The sequence below is a fragment of the Misgurnus anguillicaudatus genome, chromosome 15, assembly GCF_027580225.2.
Source record: "Misgurnus anguillicaudatus chromosome 15, ASM2758022v2, whole genome shotgun sequence".
NCBI lineage: Eukaryota > Metazoa > Chordata > Actinopteri > Cypriniformes > Cobitidae > Misgurnus > Misgurnus anguillicaudatus.
Window position 1 is genome coordinate 27,178,668 of NC_073351.2, and position 17,668 is coordinate 27,196,335.

The 17,668-nt window shown below is 38.8% G+C and overlaps 1 protein-coding gene across 1 annotated transcript in view; it reads right to left on the reverse strand.

The window, feature by feature from the left end:
- cdh13 (cadherin 13, H-cadherin (heart)) overlaps nt 1-17,194 on the reverse strand; it is a 469,469-nt gene extending 452,275 nt beyond the window's left edge. Inside the window, exon 1 of the mRNA XM_055174957.2 lies at nt 17,009-17,194. Coding sequence (XP_055030932.1) covers nt 17,009-17,053 — 45 coding nt within the window. The 5' untranslated portion in view covers nt 17,054-17,194. The remainder of the gene's footprint in view (nt 1-17,008) is intronic.
- Between the last annotated feature and the right edge of the window lie 474 nt (nt 17,195-17,668).

Here is a 17,668-nt window from a genome sequence, read left to right on the forward strand (position 1 = left end):
AGTAGGCGCTGTCTCAGACACTGTGTGTTCGCATACTAAAAATAACAGGCACAGACATCTAGAGAATCTCTCACCCTGGACATGTTTAATGGCCGTTGTTTCTGCTGCATTAAGCCACATGGGCTCAAGTTGCTCCAAAATGTTTTCTTCAGCAATTAGGAGACTACGAATGCCGTAAGCAACTATTTGATCCAAATCCTGGGTCCAGCATAATGAATGCTTATCCAAAAATTTTACTAATCACATACAGTATGCCAAATAAAAGAGGATTTCACATTTAGCTTAGAATAATACAGTGATAATGAAAGGTGAAATATGTCACTTTTAAAATACTTTGTGTCGGGTCACGAAGGTTGGGTTGCAATTTAACCTATGCTGGGTTGTTTTAACCCATAGTTCGATCAAATATAAACATTTTCTGGGCTAATTCAGTCCCTCTAGAAAAACGTGATTATGCGATCGCATGATTCAATGCATAACAGCCAAAGTCTGCATATTTATGCGGGGGCGGCATTTTTTAAATAAGCCGCACTTTCGCAGCATAAATTGCAGATTTCTGCTCGCAAAATATGCGGGGCTTGCATGATTTCATAATCCCTGCATCCCTCATTGCATTTACTTCACACATGCGCATCCATGGCCCCTGTTGTCATGGGAATGTTAGGAAGTGACGTAATTACGTGACGTGAACATCAATGAAAAGCTGCAGACAGCTTTTGCAAGTCCACGCAGTTTTTGTAAGCTCCCGCAATTTTGGTAAGTTCCCGCAATTTCATCGCATAAACTTGCATAAATATCCCTCATTTTCCATCGCATTTTTTAAGAAAACGTGCCGCAAGATCAAGGATTTTTGCCCGCAACAATCACAAAAAAATCCACGTTTTTCTGGAAACACTGCTAATTTAACCCAAAAATTTGTTTTTTTCCTTTTCTCCAAACTGTGTACGAACAGTCAGACGGAAGTGAAGCAAGAAAAGTTATTCTCTTTGTGTGGTAATCAAAAGGGCGGGGTGTAGGCGCCATGATGAAATGAAAATATTTTTATTAAGAACACTCAAATAAAACTTAATTTTGAAGAAACTATGACAGAAAATGAACACATACTAGATTATTAATGAATTAAATGTTTTTTAACAGATACCTCTAACGGGAATAGTTAACTAAAGGGTTAATAAACACAAACTGAAGTAGATGTTGTAGAACGTCTGGCGAACGATGATAGATAGCGCAAAGATTGTAAAAACGTATTATTTCCCACTATTAATTACATTATCTTAAAGCAGTGTAACTGTAGCATATAAATAATGCACATAAATAATGTGAGCAAGAGCGCTCAACAATTATATTTAATCAACAGGCACGTGCAACCTAGCTAGCAGGTTGCTCAAACAACAAAATCACCAGCTAACTTACTTTAAATTTGCAAGAACTATAGACTAATACAATAACAGGCCTAAATAAACCCAAAACATAAATCCACTTACAATTCTTACAGACACTCGTTTTAGCAACTGGCTATCCTCCAGACATGACGGACCACGTCTTTCTCTCATTTCGGTCGTGTGGCACGTGTGCACGCTCGCGGTGTGAAGTGCGTTTATTGTGCAGCGATTAATTTTTTTGGACAACCTAGTTAAGGCGGTAGGGTTTCCAAGCTTAGGCGGGCTGCCCGAACTGCAAAGTGCTGCAGGAAACCCTGGGCACCTTTTCACTAATAGACCAAATTTTGTCTTGTTTTTGGCCTACATAGGACATTTAGTGTCTAGATGGCTATTAGACGTCTTTTAAATGCAAAGTTGTTTGCTGAGAAAGTGCAAAGAATCAATGTACAGTAAGGAATCAATTAAAAAAATTGATATTACAAATTGTAATTAAAAACATAAAGTAATTTCCTCTCGTATCTAAAGTTCACTACAAAACCTTAGAATTTAATAAAAGTCCTTTACAAAATACACATCATAGGATGTGTTAATGATTATCAGTACTCTAAAAATATTTAATAGATGGCTCCTGCAGTTGTCCAGTTTACTCCATGTTCATTAAGAGATGCTAAAAATACAAGGCCAGTAAATGTGTCACACGCACATGCCTGCATTCACCCACCCACCCACACACAATCTTCTTACTGTGTAGAGAAAGGTGAGGATTTGTAAGTGAAGGCCACTAAAAACAGGACGGGCTCTGGCGGTTGGAAATGCCACTGGCGCAATCTTAATTTTTAAAAAGGCATGTGACGACAGCTGTGTCTTTTTCCGGTATCATTACTCGGGCGCTTCAGGACACGATCACCACGTGACCATCAGCTGCAAACCCGACCAGAACCGACTGTCGGGGGCAGAACAGCCGGGCTACACCCTGACACCAAATGTCCACTGAGCAGAATTAGACAGCATTTGTTATTGTCATGTTGAACGGGTGAGCGGTTCAGAGGAAAATGTCTGACACTAATACCGAGACTGCTGACATCTCGGGAAGACGGGATTTAATTGGAGAAAATGAAAGCAACGTTGAGTCGCAAAACAGTCGCTGTGTCCGTGCTATCGATCAAATGAAAATGATCAGAAACCCATGTTTTCGTTATCATTGAACTTTGTTGTTTAAAAGATGTGAAGGTTAACATTCACTCCTACAATCAGCCCATATGTGCTTTGTTAAGCAAATAAAACCTTTGGCACTTCAATAAGGCGGTGAAGTCACAAAAAAGGGGATGTTTTGTTTTGCCGCGTTGCCCGTCTCTTGCACTGCTGCACGCTAAATTACCTCTTGTTGATACTGTCAAATATAAGATAAACAATCTGGGGTGCTTGTACAGATTGATAGCGTGTGTATAGGCTGACAGAGGTCATGACATGCGTCATCCATACTGCTACAGTGAGATGGAGAGATGCTGCTAACTATCTAACTTACGTGATGCCTGGGCAGTATGATAGCTGGCAAAAAGAGAAGCAAGGCTCAGGCCGTGCATATGAGCCCAAAGGAGCGTAAAATTGTGTCCAGCAAAGCATGCAGGGTGAGCTGAGTATGACAGCCAAGACATGAAATTCTAATGCAAGCAAATCTAATGCAATGCATACTGTATCTTCACCCACCTATACATTTTGCAAATGGGCTTTGCTCAGATCAGATATTGACAGTATTGGAAATCATACAATCAGTGTTGAATATTTTGCTTTCATGTTTCCATCTTAAGCTGTATTTTGGTAGCTGGTTTGTAGCTATTTTATAATGGTGGTTTAGGGTCTACCAGATGGTACCCAAACCAAATGCCAGGTGGTTATACTGTACCAGCTCAAGATAGTTTTTGGAAGATGGTACTAAAGTGCAAATGAACACCTTGAATCAGCGACAAACCACAGCCACCAGCATAAGCTAACGTTTCCAGCAGAGTAGGCGACATCATATATTTGCACTGTCAAAAAAAATAGGTTAAACAATTTTCCCTAGCTGTTACTGGGGTAAGATCTTTTCAAAAACTACACCCTTGCACCTAAAGAGTTCATATTAGTACCTTAGAGGTACATATTGGTACCAATGACTGCACATTAAGGGGCATTTCACATTTTGCGTCTTTTGCGCGCTCAAGTTTGTTATTTCAAATGTAGGCGAGCGGCATGTGCCCTCATAATAGAAGAGACACGGTCGCGACGTGCTCGTTTTTCCAGGCGCGTCCGCATCGAATCGAGTTACTTTCTAGAATGTCGCAAGCGCACCGCAGGTCATGTGAGAAGAACCAACAGACGGTTGCGTTTTCCGCGCGGATTTAGATGCGAAATGTGAACCACCCCTAACTCTTTCCCCGCCAATGACGCATAGAAATTGGCAAAGAAAACATTTCCCTGCCAATGAGTACGTTTACATGCACAGAATAAGCGGATAACTATCAAAAATCTGCTTATTAACTGTTTTCATGCGTTTACATGCAAATCAATAAACCGACTATGCAGACAACTGCGTTTACATGGGACTTGGAGAATTATCAGTTTTCTCGCAGGCAGTGACGTCACCACCTATAGTACATAATAGTCGTTCAAAAAGCCAACGCCATATGCGTCTCTTCTCGGGTCTTCAGAACCTGTAAATGAAACATGACCTTCTATTTTCACCTTCTAGTTTCTCTGCCAACTGCTTTAGTCGTGCGGAGACTTTTATGCATTACTTTGCGCATACTTCCGCGTGTGAGGTTTATCTTTCATACGCAGAGACATGTGCACATGGACAAAACCGTGAGAAAGCCGGTTAAGGTGTTTACATCCCACGCGAAATCGGCGTAATGAGCAAAAAACGACCTGTGCCGATCGGTTTTTGCTTATGCCGTTTATGGGCTTTCCACGATTAAAGAAAACCATTTTACGCGTTTACATGACCCCACGTGTTATCAGTTTATTAAGCATAATCGGCGTAAGACTGTGCATGTAAACGCACTCAATGACGCTTCCCTGACGAGTTTTTACGGAAATCTTTAAAGCCGCTATTATCCACTAGATGGCGCTCTTACGCAATTTATAAAAAACTGAAGCATCAGCTAATTCAACAACATTGGGAATTTTCTGTATGTTTTGATCATCGTTCTGAATCTGATCTCTAACAAAAGTTCTTACAAAAAATGCAATTATTTCAGCTTTTTGCTCAAAATTTTGTGTTTTTAAAGAAACCTACCCATATTTGAGAGTTTATAAAAAGTTTTGTTTGTTTGTTTAAAAGCAGAGAGTCTGTTCTTTCATTTTAAATATATTGTATGCTTATATATTTATAGAAGAACATTTTCCTGGAAGGCATTTTGTGAAACTTTTGTGAAAATCACAAAAAAAATGCTTGCGGGGAATGAGTTAATACCTCAAAAGGTACATATTGGTACCAAATGTATACATACCTGTAACTAAATATTACCGATTTTTAAAGGGTACCGTCCAAGTGACACCTTGAGACCTTTTTTTCTGGCAGTGTGTTTACATGGCATATTAATAAATATGAACTAAATAATTTATTTCACCATACAACTCTCTGCTTTACATTAAAGAGATAGTTCACCCAAAAATGAAAATCTGTCATCATTTACTCACTTTCATGTTGTTACAAACCAGTATAAAACTAATCATGAGCCCCATTCACTTCCATAGTATTCTTTCTTCTTACTATAGAAGTGAATGGGGCTCATGATTGGTTTGATTACAAGCATCCCTCAAAATACCTTCCTTCGAGTTTATCAGAACAAATACATTTATACAGGTTTGTAACAACATGAAATTATGACAGAATTTTCATTTCATTTTTTGTTTTGCATTCCTGATCATTCTTTAACCAAAGAATTGTTTGTTCTCATCACTTGTTAACCTCAACTATAAACACAAGACGATCTTTCTTAAGTACACAAAGTCCTAAAACCTTTAATAACGTACATCCATCCTGCTTTATTTCAAGGTTTTACAAGTTCTTTATGGCTGTCAGATCTTTCAAAAGTTCTGCTTATAAAGCCTTCACAAAAACTAATCTTTGCCTTCAGAGACTTTCTGTGACTTTACGGAGACAGAAAGAGACAGATGCCAAAGGAGAGAGAAAAAACCATGCTGCGTGTGCATGTGTATGACAGTTTAAGAAGATGAGGGCCAATTTGCCTGACATTTAACTTCACAGATGCACATTCAAACAGGGTTCACAATTGTGTCCGTACTTTTTCTCTCAACCATCCACAACAACAGCACCCATCCACAGAAATAGACCGGCAAAGCTGCTTAAACGCTAACACACTCTGAGATTTTTGATTCGTTAATCAACAAACGCTCCCCGTTGCATCAGCATCCTGCCAGTTTTCATCGTGGAGGAGAAAAGGTTGCTCGAGAGAGAGGATTTGTCGTCTTTTCTTAGAAATGAACACTTTGCTTCAAAGGAGGTTGGGTCTTTGAGTGAGGAGCTTAAAGCTCTGAGCAAACTGTTGGAGTATTTAATTGTCTTGAATTATAGTCATGAGATTTCTTTACTTCTCTTCTCTTCTATGCTAATGTATGTGCAGCTTTTTACAAACATGGTTAAGTTTGCAATCTGTAATTTGTGCATCTATAGGCGCTTTCATTGGACGCACACGCATTGTCATGGTTAGGCACCTGGATGGAACTTAAAGGTCACGATCTTCCTGATCCCATTTTCAAACTTTAGTTAGTGTGTAATGTTGCTACAATAGCATAAATAATACCTATAAAATGAAAAAGCTCAAAGTTCACTGCTAGGCAATATATTTTCTTTAACAGAAGTCTCCTTTCAAAGCCTACAGCGAACGGCCGTTTTGGACTACAGCCCTCTACTTCCCGGTTAAATGACGTCAATAAAAGTTTTTGACTAAACTCCGCCCACAGGAATACGTCAGTCGCCAGCTAAGCTCAAATGGCTCAGAATCACAACACACTAAACAAATTACACAATCAGAACTCGTTACATATTTCTGAAGGAGGGACTTCGTAGAACAAGGAAGACATCAACCGGTTTTGAGGACAGTGAAAACAGAGGTATCAAGATAAGTAAATTGTGTGGAAAATACCGCGTTTTTTACACGTGAAACATGAACACATGTTATATTGCGCACTGTAAACACAGTCAAACTTCAAAAACACAGAAAGAACGGGACCTTTAAATTCAGTCCAAACCTTGTTTAATGGTCTGACTAGTGGCTAAACTGAACTTTGAAACAAATAACTCGCTGAAAATAACAAATGTTTTGGTTTACTAAAGACGAAGGGAGATGGCACTCATGGATCACCGCTATGTGAAGGGAGGTTTGGCAGCCGATCTGTAGTTAACATTGTATACATTCATTTTAAACAGTAATGATTAATTATAGATTAGAATTAATTACAGATTAATTCGAATCTATAATTTGATTTTCAAAGATTTATTATAAAAAATCTAATTATAAAAACAATATTTATTGTTTATAAAAACAATAAATATATAATTTTTCCTGCAAAATGCAATAAATCTATGACAAGTTTTTTTCAAAATGCTATAAATCTTTGGAATCAATATATAAACGTGTATTCATCTTTGCCATGTTATATATTGATTTATTATTTATAGGGCTGGGTTTCGATTCAGATGTTTCAGATCAATTCGATTTAGATTCTCGGTTCGATTTCAATTCTCTGATCGATTTTTTTATAGTCGATTTTCAATTCAACTCATTGAATACACATTATATATTATAATATATTATATTAGAATATATTAGAATAAAGACTGACTGAATGAATGAATGACACACTCGCCTCTTGCTCCTTTGTAACATCGTGCAAGGAAAAAAGAGGGTGACATCTAGTGGAGAAGACTAGTAATTAGATTAACGCTAATCTTACGTCAATGTTTGCGGAAATAAATATGAAAAAAAAATCGATTTGTGGGCTTTAAATCGATTTTGAATCAACCACGTAAAAAACATGAATAATCGAAAAATCAATTTTTTTGCCAAGCCCTATTCATTAAGTTGACTAGTGGTATACACTGATTAAAAAAATAAACATTTACAAAAACATTTACTTTGTCATATTAAGAACACTGTCATTGCTGCTGTCATACTTGGAATGCCGTCGCTGAACGTTTTTAACAGCGATCGGCTGTAATATGTTTTGGTCCTGCTCAATTTTCGTTAACTTTGAGTAAAATAATGGAAAGTTTTTCATAAGATTCCCTAGGGTCAATGTGTTAGCATGACAGAAGCTTGATGCTGTCGGGAGAACAAGTAACAGACGGCATTTTCCGTCTCCTGAGTGCCTCTCGCGTAAATTATTTGATTTCGATGGCTTACGTTTCTTCCCAGCCACAGAAAACCACCACAGATTTATCAATGCCAACAAAAGTATTATTTTGTTTTTGTTTGTTTGTTGTTCACGAAGTACAAAGTAGATGAGGAACCAAACTCTTCATATTTTTAAAAAAATATATATATTATTTTTAACCAAAAAAGTTATTAACTGCAGCTTGAAAATCAACTTGCATTGTGGTATCTAAAGTGCGGGTTGTTGACAACACAAATTGATGAACAGTAAGCAAACCATAACATGCCTTTTTCTTCATTGTAACCTGAGATGCACCAATATATCGGCAAAAAAAAAAAAAAAAAAAAAAAAACGGTATCGGACGATAAAAGCATTTTTTCTTACTATCGGCTCAAACAGCCAATAGTCATGGCCAATATATCCTGTCAATCAAAAGAAAACAGAAAATGAATGAATTTGAGCTCTGTGTATAAAAAATGTTCATAAACCCATAGTTTAATGTTCACTATTAATGGTCATTATCAGAAAATGTAATCTTCAGAATGTATTAAATGCAAGTCAATGGTAAATGGACTGCATTTATATAGCGCTTTCATAGACCAATGACCATCCAAGCCCTTAACATATTGCCTCACATTCATACACCGACGGCGGTCAGCCATGCAAGGCGCCATCCAGCTCGTCAAGAGCAGATTGGCATTGGTTTTGCAGATATCACAAAATTTTAATATCTGTGCATCTCTACTTTCAAAATTTCTTAAAACCCATGCATTGCACACTCAAGTGAAACTATGTGATATTGAGACATTGATTGTATTTACAGCAGGCAGTTGAACTTTAGCCCTCAAAACAAGAGCAAAGCCTTAAAAAAGCGCTTTTTCAACTTACTCAAAAACAAATCCATCATGCACAGTGAATCCCTATCTTACTGCAGCTAAACGGGTGTATATTTAAGGGTGCTTCTAAACACATAGTATTTCAATAAAAATTCCCTAACGCACAAATTCGTTCGGTGGTGCTGATGTTCACCTGTTGTTTGTTAACCAATGTTTGGTGTCACTGAAGTCCTTTCAGAATTGCTGGCACTATATCGCCATCTAGATGGTGGACGCGAGTAATACGGGTGTGGATAGTGGGGGTGAATTCGAGGGGGGGTTTGAGATTGCAAGGCAGAGATTGATTTGCCCTCTCTCAGATGTGGCACTTAGCTGAGGCGATCTGCTGTGAATCATTGCAAATTAAAGAAAACAGAGCGAGCTGGGAGCGAGGGGCTACAGCCGAGTGGGGAACGGGAGAAAACTGTGGAAGCTGACGTCTCTTCAATCTGCCTGTCTGAAAAACAGGACTGGAGAAGAACAGAGAGATGTCACAGTCCACCTTAAGCTTTGAAATGCACGAGCGCAATATAGGGAAGGGATCAATACACGAGTGGGAAAAAAAGACAGGTTGATGTGATGTCTTTATTAAAGAAAATTCACAAATAAGATCCGCTTACGATCTCAATTACTTCTTCCATGCAGCAATGAGATTCAACGGAGAGGAAATTGAGACTTTTGGTTAGCTCTGTACAGTACTGTGAATGCATTTCAAAATCCTTAAATATTTCAAACTGTCTAATTTTGAGGTTGACATGACATTTATGAGAGATTTGAACATCAGTGGCCAGCTTTACTAAGCTCATCTTATCTCAAATCACAGCAAAAAAGAACTGTCTTCCATTTATCTACCTTCAATCATACCCAACAACGTCTCTCTCATTCAAGACAACACACACACAGGCTCTCTTTGTTGCGCTGTCATCAGTATTCTCCGTTCCTCTTTTAATACATAAGGAAATGTGCAGCATAAGCATCTAAAGATAAACACCTATCATGTTTACCGCGGCATTCTGTTGTCCTCACAGTGAAATCTGTGTACGTGTGCATGTCTCTGATACCCATCTCCATATTGTTTCTGCCTCTCGGAGTCATAGCGCCCTGGCACACAAACACCATACATACACAAACCACATACACAGTTAATAACTGCATCACGCAGGTACATACTGAGCTGTCCGTGATCACAGCATGATATTATTGCACGTAAAATAATCCAGCGGTAAATGCTTAAACATCCATATGCAAATAAACAAATCATTTATACAGTAAGGCTTCTGTTTTAAAAAGTGAGGAGGGATGAGGCAAGCGCCGGGGATTTTGCAGGCCTTGCCTGCCAATGCTGCCGTACAGCGTGTTTAAGAAGTGGATTAGAAGATTCAGGCTTTTGTGGCTCTCCTCACAATTATCTGCCTGACGGAGGGATGATCTCTGCAAACAGAGAGAAAATAGTCAGGGGAAGAGGAAAAGACGGAGAGATCGTCAGAATCTCGTGAAATGAGAGGACTGACAGCGTGAGATGTCGTTCTGCTAAACCAACACTGCAAGAGCCCAATACTCTTCATCCACTTCCAGCTAATGCCCAGGTAGCCGCACCTTTGACTGCCAACTTTGACTTTGCACAGCTTGAACAGAAAAAAACTGATCCACTCACACAGAAGAGCCATTTGATTAGTTTGTTTTGTTTGTTTTATGTGTCATTAAGAGGCAAAGAGATTTATTTAAAGGTCCCGTTCTTTCTGTGTTTTTGAAGATTTGATTGTGTTTACAATGCACATTATAACGTGTGTTTATGTTTCACGTGTAAAAAACGTGGTATTTTTCACAAAATTTGCTTATACTGCTGTTTTCACTGTCCTAAAGACGGGTTGATGTCTCCCTTGTTCTATGAAGAGCCTCCTTCAGAAATACGTAATGAGTTCTGATTGTGTAGCTTGTTTAGTGTTTTGTGATTCGATAGCAGCATAGCTTGCTGTTAGCTTAGCTGGCGACTGACGTATACCTGTGGGCGGAGTTTAGTCAAAAAACTGTTCTACTGACGTCATTAAAGCAGGAAGTAGAGGGCTGTAGTCCAAACCGGCCGTTCGCTGTAGGCTTTGACAGGCGAATTCTGTTAAAGAAAATAAATCACCTGGCAGTGAACTTTGAGCTTTATCATTTAACAGGTAATATTTATGCTATTATAGCAACATTACACACCAACTAGGGTTTCAGAAAGAATGTGACCTTCAAGTAAGGTATATTGTACAGGCAGCCAGTTGTTAACGCAGAAACAAGCCAGGAAATTGTTATCGGACCTGACGCAAAGCCAAGGGTCTTGTTTTACACTGAAGGGGCTTATTTCGTGATAACAACTGGCTGCCTATACATTATTCTGCTTATTACATGGCTATTTACCTCATAAGTAAGGTAAGGAACATTACATATTGATTTGAAATATTTGATTTGCTCATTTTTAACGAATGCGCACCTTACATGAGGAAAACCCAATTATTTTTGTTTTTAAGATAAGACAAGATGTTTAAATGTCACAAATATAATCTATAATCATTTGTAAATATAATGTCATTTGTGTTATTAAAATACACTTATATTTAAATTTCGTGTACTGTACCTGTCGAAATGATTTGCAGCACCCGGGTTACCATGTGTTATTAGTTTTAAGTGGTTGTTATCTGGAAATAACAAACCTGCAAATGTCGCGACTAGTCAATTATAATCACGCATTTCAACGAGCCGTGTAATAAATGATTGAAATCAGATATTAAAGCATAATAATTGACCATAAGTAAAAAATTAGGAGCATCACTCTCTGTAAGTGAAAGTATAGAATAAAAGGAAGAAATAAAGGAAGAAAAAACTTCTCTATAGCCATGTTTCCATCATCATGACTTTATGCGCATTTTGAAGTATCGCATCAAAAAGTGATGGAAATGCCAAATTTCGATAAAAAATTTCTTAATTCGCAAAAAAGTTTTTACGCTCGCTTGAGGTGGTTTTTAATTTATGCGAAAAAAGTAAATGCGAATATTGGCGTTTCCCACTGCGCATGTCGGGGTCAGAAAAGTCATTACAGCAGATTGACTTGCGTATTATTTGGTATCGTCAAAAATGCCTACTTGCGTCGTGGGTTTTGAAAATCACGCCAGGTCTGTCGTTAAGTTTTTCAGGATTCCTGCAAAATCTCAAAAACAAAAAATACAACATCTGTGGCAGCAAGCAATTAAACGTGCAGACTGGGACAATGCAAAGATCAAAGAGGCTTGTGTTTGTAGTGCTCACTTCATTTCAGGTGAAGTCATCATTTTTCAGCGCTGTTAGATTAAACTAGAAAGCCTAAATGGTATGAACAGTTTGACCCCATGCTGCGCGCGCACCCGATAGTCATTCAATGTTTACAAACCTTGAAGGGGTCTATACCACCGTCATTCGCTCAAACGACTTGATGGAAATGCATTTAATTCGTAGTTCTTTGTTTTTCTTTTTTTTTGCAAATTTTGAAAAGATTCGCTTCACGTTTGGATGGAAACCCAGCTTATGTCTCCATCACAAGACCACACATTTGGTCCTGTCAGGGACTTTGATGTGTCTGTTGGGGCAATGAGCAACACAAATGCAGATTGACTGTGGACTCCATTAACCCTCCACAGCCCATTTACTGTAAACCACCACATCACCACAAAAGACAAATATGTAGAAATTTGCTCAAATTAACAAGTTCATCCAGCTTTGTACTAGTGCTGCACAATTAATCGCATCGCAATCGAGATGTCAGCCTGTGCGATTATATGACAGCAAAATGTTGCAATTATATTAAATAAATAAATGTGTGGACTTGTTAACACAAACTTTCTGATAACAGTTTGATGATTTTCCTTGCTGTTTAAAAAAAGAAAGAAAAACGAACAAAAAAGGCAGTGCACGTGTGGCATGCACGTGTGGCATGCACGTGTGTGGTGTGCGTCGTCACTTATACCAGAGCGAAGATGGATGCAGAGGAGGTTGACAGTGATCTGGTAGCTAAAAAACCCTCCATGTCTGTTGTATGGCAGTATTTTGGATTTAGGATTACTGACACTAAGCAGTTGCTACATCACGTGGCAATACGAAAACATTTCTAGTTTTACAAATACACATTTTAGCTAAACTGTGTGTGGATTTTTCTTAAAACCCATCAAATTGACTTATGATACCATTTAGTATAATCGCAATCGCACATCGCAATATTAGCATCAATAACCGCAATGGGAAAAATTACCCAAATCGTGCAGCCCTACTTTGTACTTATATATCAGACTGATTAGTCAACTAATAATTGCTCTGACAACTCGCCGGCTACTCATTTTTTAAAAATGAGTAATTGTTCACATCCAGCTTTTGAGCATCTTCAAAGCATTCCCAGTCCAAATAGTGCACTTACAGTCTAAAAAGTGGCAAACAGATGATACAAATTCTTGACATCTCGTTTTCCTGCAGTTTAAAGCCCAAAAAGCTGAGAAAATCTTTCTGCTTTGATATCTTTACTATTACCATAAGCTTCCAGACTTTGACTTTACCCATAAGTACAAACACACAAATTTGCGTTTTACTCCTACACATCAAACAGCACAATAAATCTGTTTCTACGCCACGTTCGGATCTAATTCCAGAAGTTGAGAGGCATGCCAAGGGTCAGCAGGCTCTGACCATCTCCAATGTGCCACACAAATGCCAAACCACCACAGTGAGCATCATGTAATCCCCCAGCTGAACCGCACAAACAAGCACAAACTTCCTTCCAGGAATGAGATGCGCAATTACGCAAAATCAAACCTAACCCGTACTGCAAAGTCGGTGACCTTGCAAAGGATGGGTGGCGAGCACAAAGGAGGGTCGGCAAGAGCCGCGATCCATTCAGATCCACTGTTGTGCTAATGACCGTCCGCTCTCATTATCTCCATCATTACCAGACCTTCGTTTACCGTATTGAGCTCGACAGCTAGCGTGTGCATTAATCAAGAGTTCCTCGCTCTGGTAAGACAAGATTTTCTTTAATGCGCACATCAAAGAGAAAAGCAAGAAATGGCTCAAACAAGACTCGTAAATCAGTTTTATTACAAGGTCACAGAGATCACACCAAGTGACAATATGGTGCATCCTAAAACATCATTTTGTTTCGGTGAACGACCACAACAAAAAGAATAACAGCGATGCATTAAGTCAATAGAGGTTCTGGTGGACATCATATTCTCTATGAACAATAATGTATGGCTTACTTCTATACCACAGGTGGGAGCAACTAGGATGGAGAGAGACAACATCAATGAATGAATAGAAGAAAGACAGTGCTTCTGTCTTTGTAATTTTCTAGCACAGCACCTCAGAGACGCTCTTTTGGACATTGACTTGTTGTCTACCGCGCCATCTCTGCATCAACAACTAGCTGTTTGGTTCTACTAAAAATGCAAACAAATACAATTCTGTGGATGATACACCCAAAAGAAAAGTGACAACCGAATTTCGTTGCTGTCATAGAGGCATCTGAAGGAACTGAATGTCTGGCAATCATTTTGTAATAAAAAAACAATCCAAGCATGAGGGTTGCTACTTCACCTAGCTGTTCATAAAGTAAGGATGCTATAAATACCCAACATTGTTGCTGGTGATGAGCCCTCCAGAGCCACTAAGTGGACACCGCTGAAATCAGTCACTTCTCTATGGCTACCTTTAAACTAAGAGGGAAAGTGTGATTGTGCCACCTGTTACCCTTGCAATAAATAAACATGACACCGGCCTAAAGCTGCGCCTATCTAATAAATCACGTAAGTGAATTGTAAGTGGCAGCAATGTCATCAAGCTGTACTGCATACGTGCCACACGGCAAGGTCTGCGAGCGGGAAACCCATTCAAAAAAACGTGTTAAGTATAGCCAACAGTACCTATACAAGATTTAAAGCCTATATATGTGTCACAAGGGGGAAAAAAACTTTGCAACTTAAAGTGGCCACACTATCTATAACCTGAGATATTGGCCTGCTTGTTCCTTTCACAGAAATACTTCACTTACAAATAGTAAGAGAAATAGTTTTCCTTTCCATTTCTTAACATCTTGCAAAGCCGTGTTGAAAAAGCGGGTAAATAGATAACCAAATAAAATAAAACACAAAAGCACTGGAGGAGAAAGAAAGAGAGAGAAGATAAATTCCTGCACCTCACGGGTATGCCGTGCCTATTCTGAATCATCGCAGCGACTCAACGTTTCATTTTGGAAACAGGGATTTATGGGGTGGGGACAGGTGGGAGGGAAACGCACAGCCGCCGATACGCAAGGGAAACTTGGCGCTCTACCTGCACGGCTATAAATAAGATACTTCTCACTTGATCACACACGGAGCCAGAGAGGTAAATAGGGAGTTTGCACTAGTGGCCAGGTAGGATGCGAGGCAGAGACGATCATATGGAGCGCACTGTATATAATCTAACTATAATCTATTTAGAGCTACAAAATCTGGTTATTTTACAAAGGAGCCAAATACTTAGACAATACCTTACAATGAATTGTTAAAAGAAGTTGCAGGCTCCCTGCAGGTACAAAGCTTTGTGATGATTCATACAGTAGTTTCCAATGTAAAAGCCCAGCGAGGAATCAGAAGTTTTGAGATATGATTATTACACAATTAAAAACAGGTCTTTCAAACTGTAAAGCATCTTTTAACATGCACACAATGCTGCTGACTGAAGCTTTCAGCAATGATAAACAGCGGTACAAGTGTCGTTGAATTAAATGATTAATAATGCATGCAAGCGTATGCTCTGGGCACATATGCAGAGACAAACACATTAATATCATCAAGTGGTGAAAAAATCATGCACTTTAAAGTTATCATGGCTTATTATTACAAATTTTTCATCAGCTTGCACTGCAGACAGACACACACACACACACACACAACATGACAGTCAATACCAACATTTATCTTAAAAGCATGTCATTTTCAACTTTCAAACACATCTGAGCACAATGAAGCCATATAGTAGCATTTTTTTATGAAAAATTACGAAGAAACTTAAGCTCTGACGCACCTGTTGTCATGATCATGCATGCAAAAGTCAGATGCAATGAGATCAACATTTTAAAAGCAGAAGGGGGCAAAACAAAGGGAGGTCTCCCTCCTCCTCTATTGACTACTGTATTTGGTCTCCAACTATGTAATGTACAACAGTGCATAAAAATAACAAGACAATATTAATAGTCCTGCAGTATGAACAGCCTCAGGTGACTGATAGAGACAGCTGGTGGTCTTTAAAATGAGCTGCAAGACATAAATGGCTTTGATTTAGGAAATATAAAGCAATTGAATCACGCTAATTGAAATGTATGGAGTTATAACAGGATGTCCATTTACTATTTACTCCTAAATCATTCGTTTGTTAGTTAACATTATATTTGGCTACATTATTTGGCTTCGGCTGTCTATAGAGAATGAATAGATTTAAGTGCCAGGTGCTTACATTGTTCACATATTAATCGTTTCCACTCTGAAAATTAAGTATGGTTTTACTACAGTTACCATAGTATATATACATGTATTTGTAGTAAAACCATAGTAACCACAAATAACCCCTGTCTCAATATAGTAGCCATAGTTATTATCAAGCTATTATTATAATAGCCTACAAATGAAGATCAGTCCGCCAAAAAAAACACACACTGCACTTTTACTATAGTAAAAACATTGATTATTTTCCTAGACATTATTAGTCTCGGTTCAGGTCTTGGGTACATCTTTACTTTTCTTAAGTCGTCGTCTCAAACGCACAGAAGAGTGCTGACTTCACTCCTGAATCGTTTATTTGGTTTAGCCTATTTGTGCGTCTTGAGTGAATGGAGACGCGCTCCGTGAGCCTCGTGATGAAGGAGCGCGCAACTTCACAGCTGAGCGGAATATAGATGCGATCAGACACAGTTTGCTCGTGCACGGAGACCCTTCATGTCTGATCCCAGTGACTAATTCACATTACATGTATGCATTTTGCAGACACTAAAATCGACTGAATGCATTCATTTTAACAATATGAGTCTGAACGGGATCTAACTAACGTTAGTTCTGTAGTCAAGTATTTATACAGTAGACAAGTAGCGCGTGTACTCTATATTTAATGCATTAGAGACTGTTGTGATACAATTAATTAAAAGAATCACGCGCGTGCCTCGTTACCCAGCTCCTATTTCTCCCGAAATTCAATTTGAAGTATTTTGCAGCGCGACTCACGCATGTTAATGAGTTTTCAGGACGCCCAATAATTATTCTAACAATTTTCAAGCAGTAAATTAAAACTCGCAGCGAAACGTTCACGCGATAGACATAACGGAGTAAAAGCTCTCGCGCTTACCTGGGAGACGAGGAATGCGATGAAAACGCGCGTGCCGAACTCCATGGTGTCAGATGTCGGAAATAATGTTCAAAACAAGGTGCCGGTGGGACCAGCTCTGTTCATAATTCCAGAGTCGCGAGACTAAAGCCCCTCTGCCTCGAGCTGCCAACTTCCCAAATAGAACCGCAGCCTCGTGAGCAGAGCATTGGATGGGAGCGCCGAGTCCACCACCAATAGATTTATGGGGGGGGGGGGGGGGGACTATTTCGACGCTTGCATTGATGCTCAAATAATACATCTGTGCATTCCTTTGGTGTCTCTGATATCAAGCTTTCCTTTTTGCGTTATGAGGTATATAAAACAGCAAAGCGTTTCATAGGGACTTATAAATGCAGCGAAGTACAGTGGGAACAGTATTAAACCAGAATAATTGGATATGCAAGAGCAGATTGAGAACTTAAGCTCCTTTTACGATGTCATGTTTAATTTGATCAGAAGAGTAAAAAGCCTGGTAAATATGATGTAAAATATGCCCTACACAAATCGATCTGCATATGCATTTGGTTATAGTTCACCGAAAACAGAAACTGTGTCATTATTCACTTACCATCATGTCGTTCAAACCAAAATGCTGATTTTTTTCAAATAAACATGTACTTTCACTGTAGAAATTTAAAT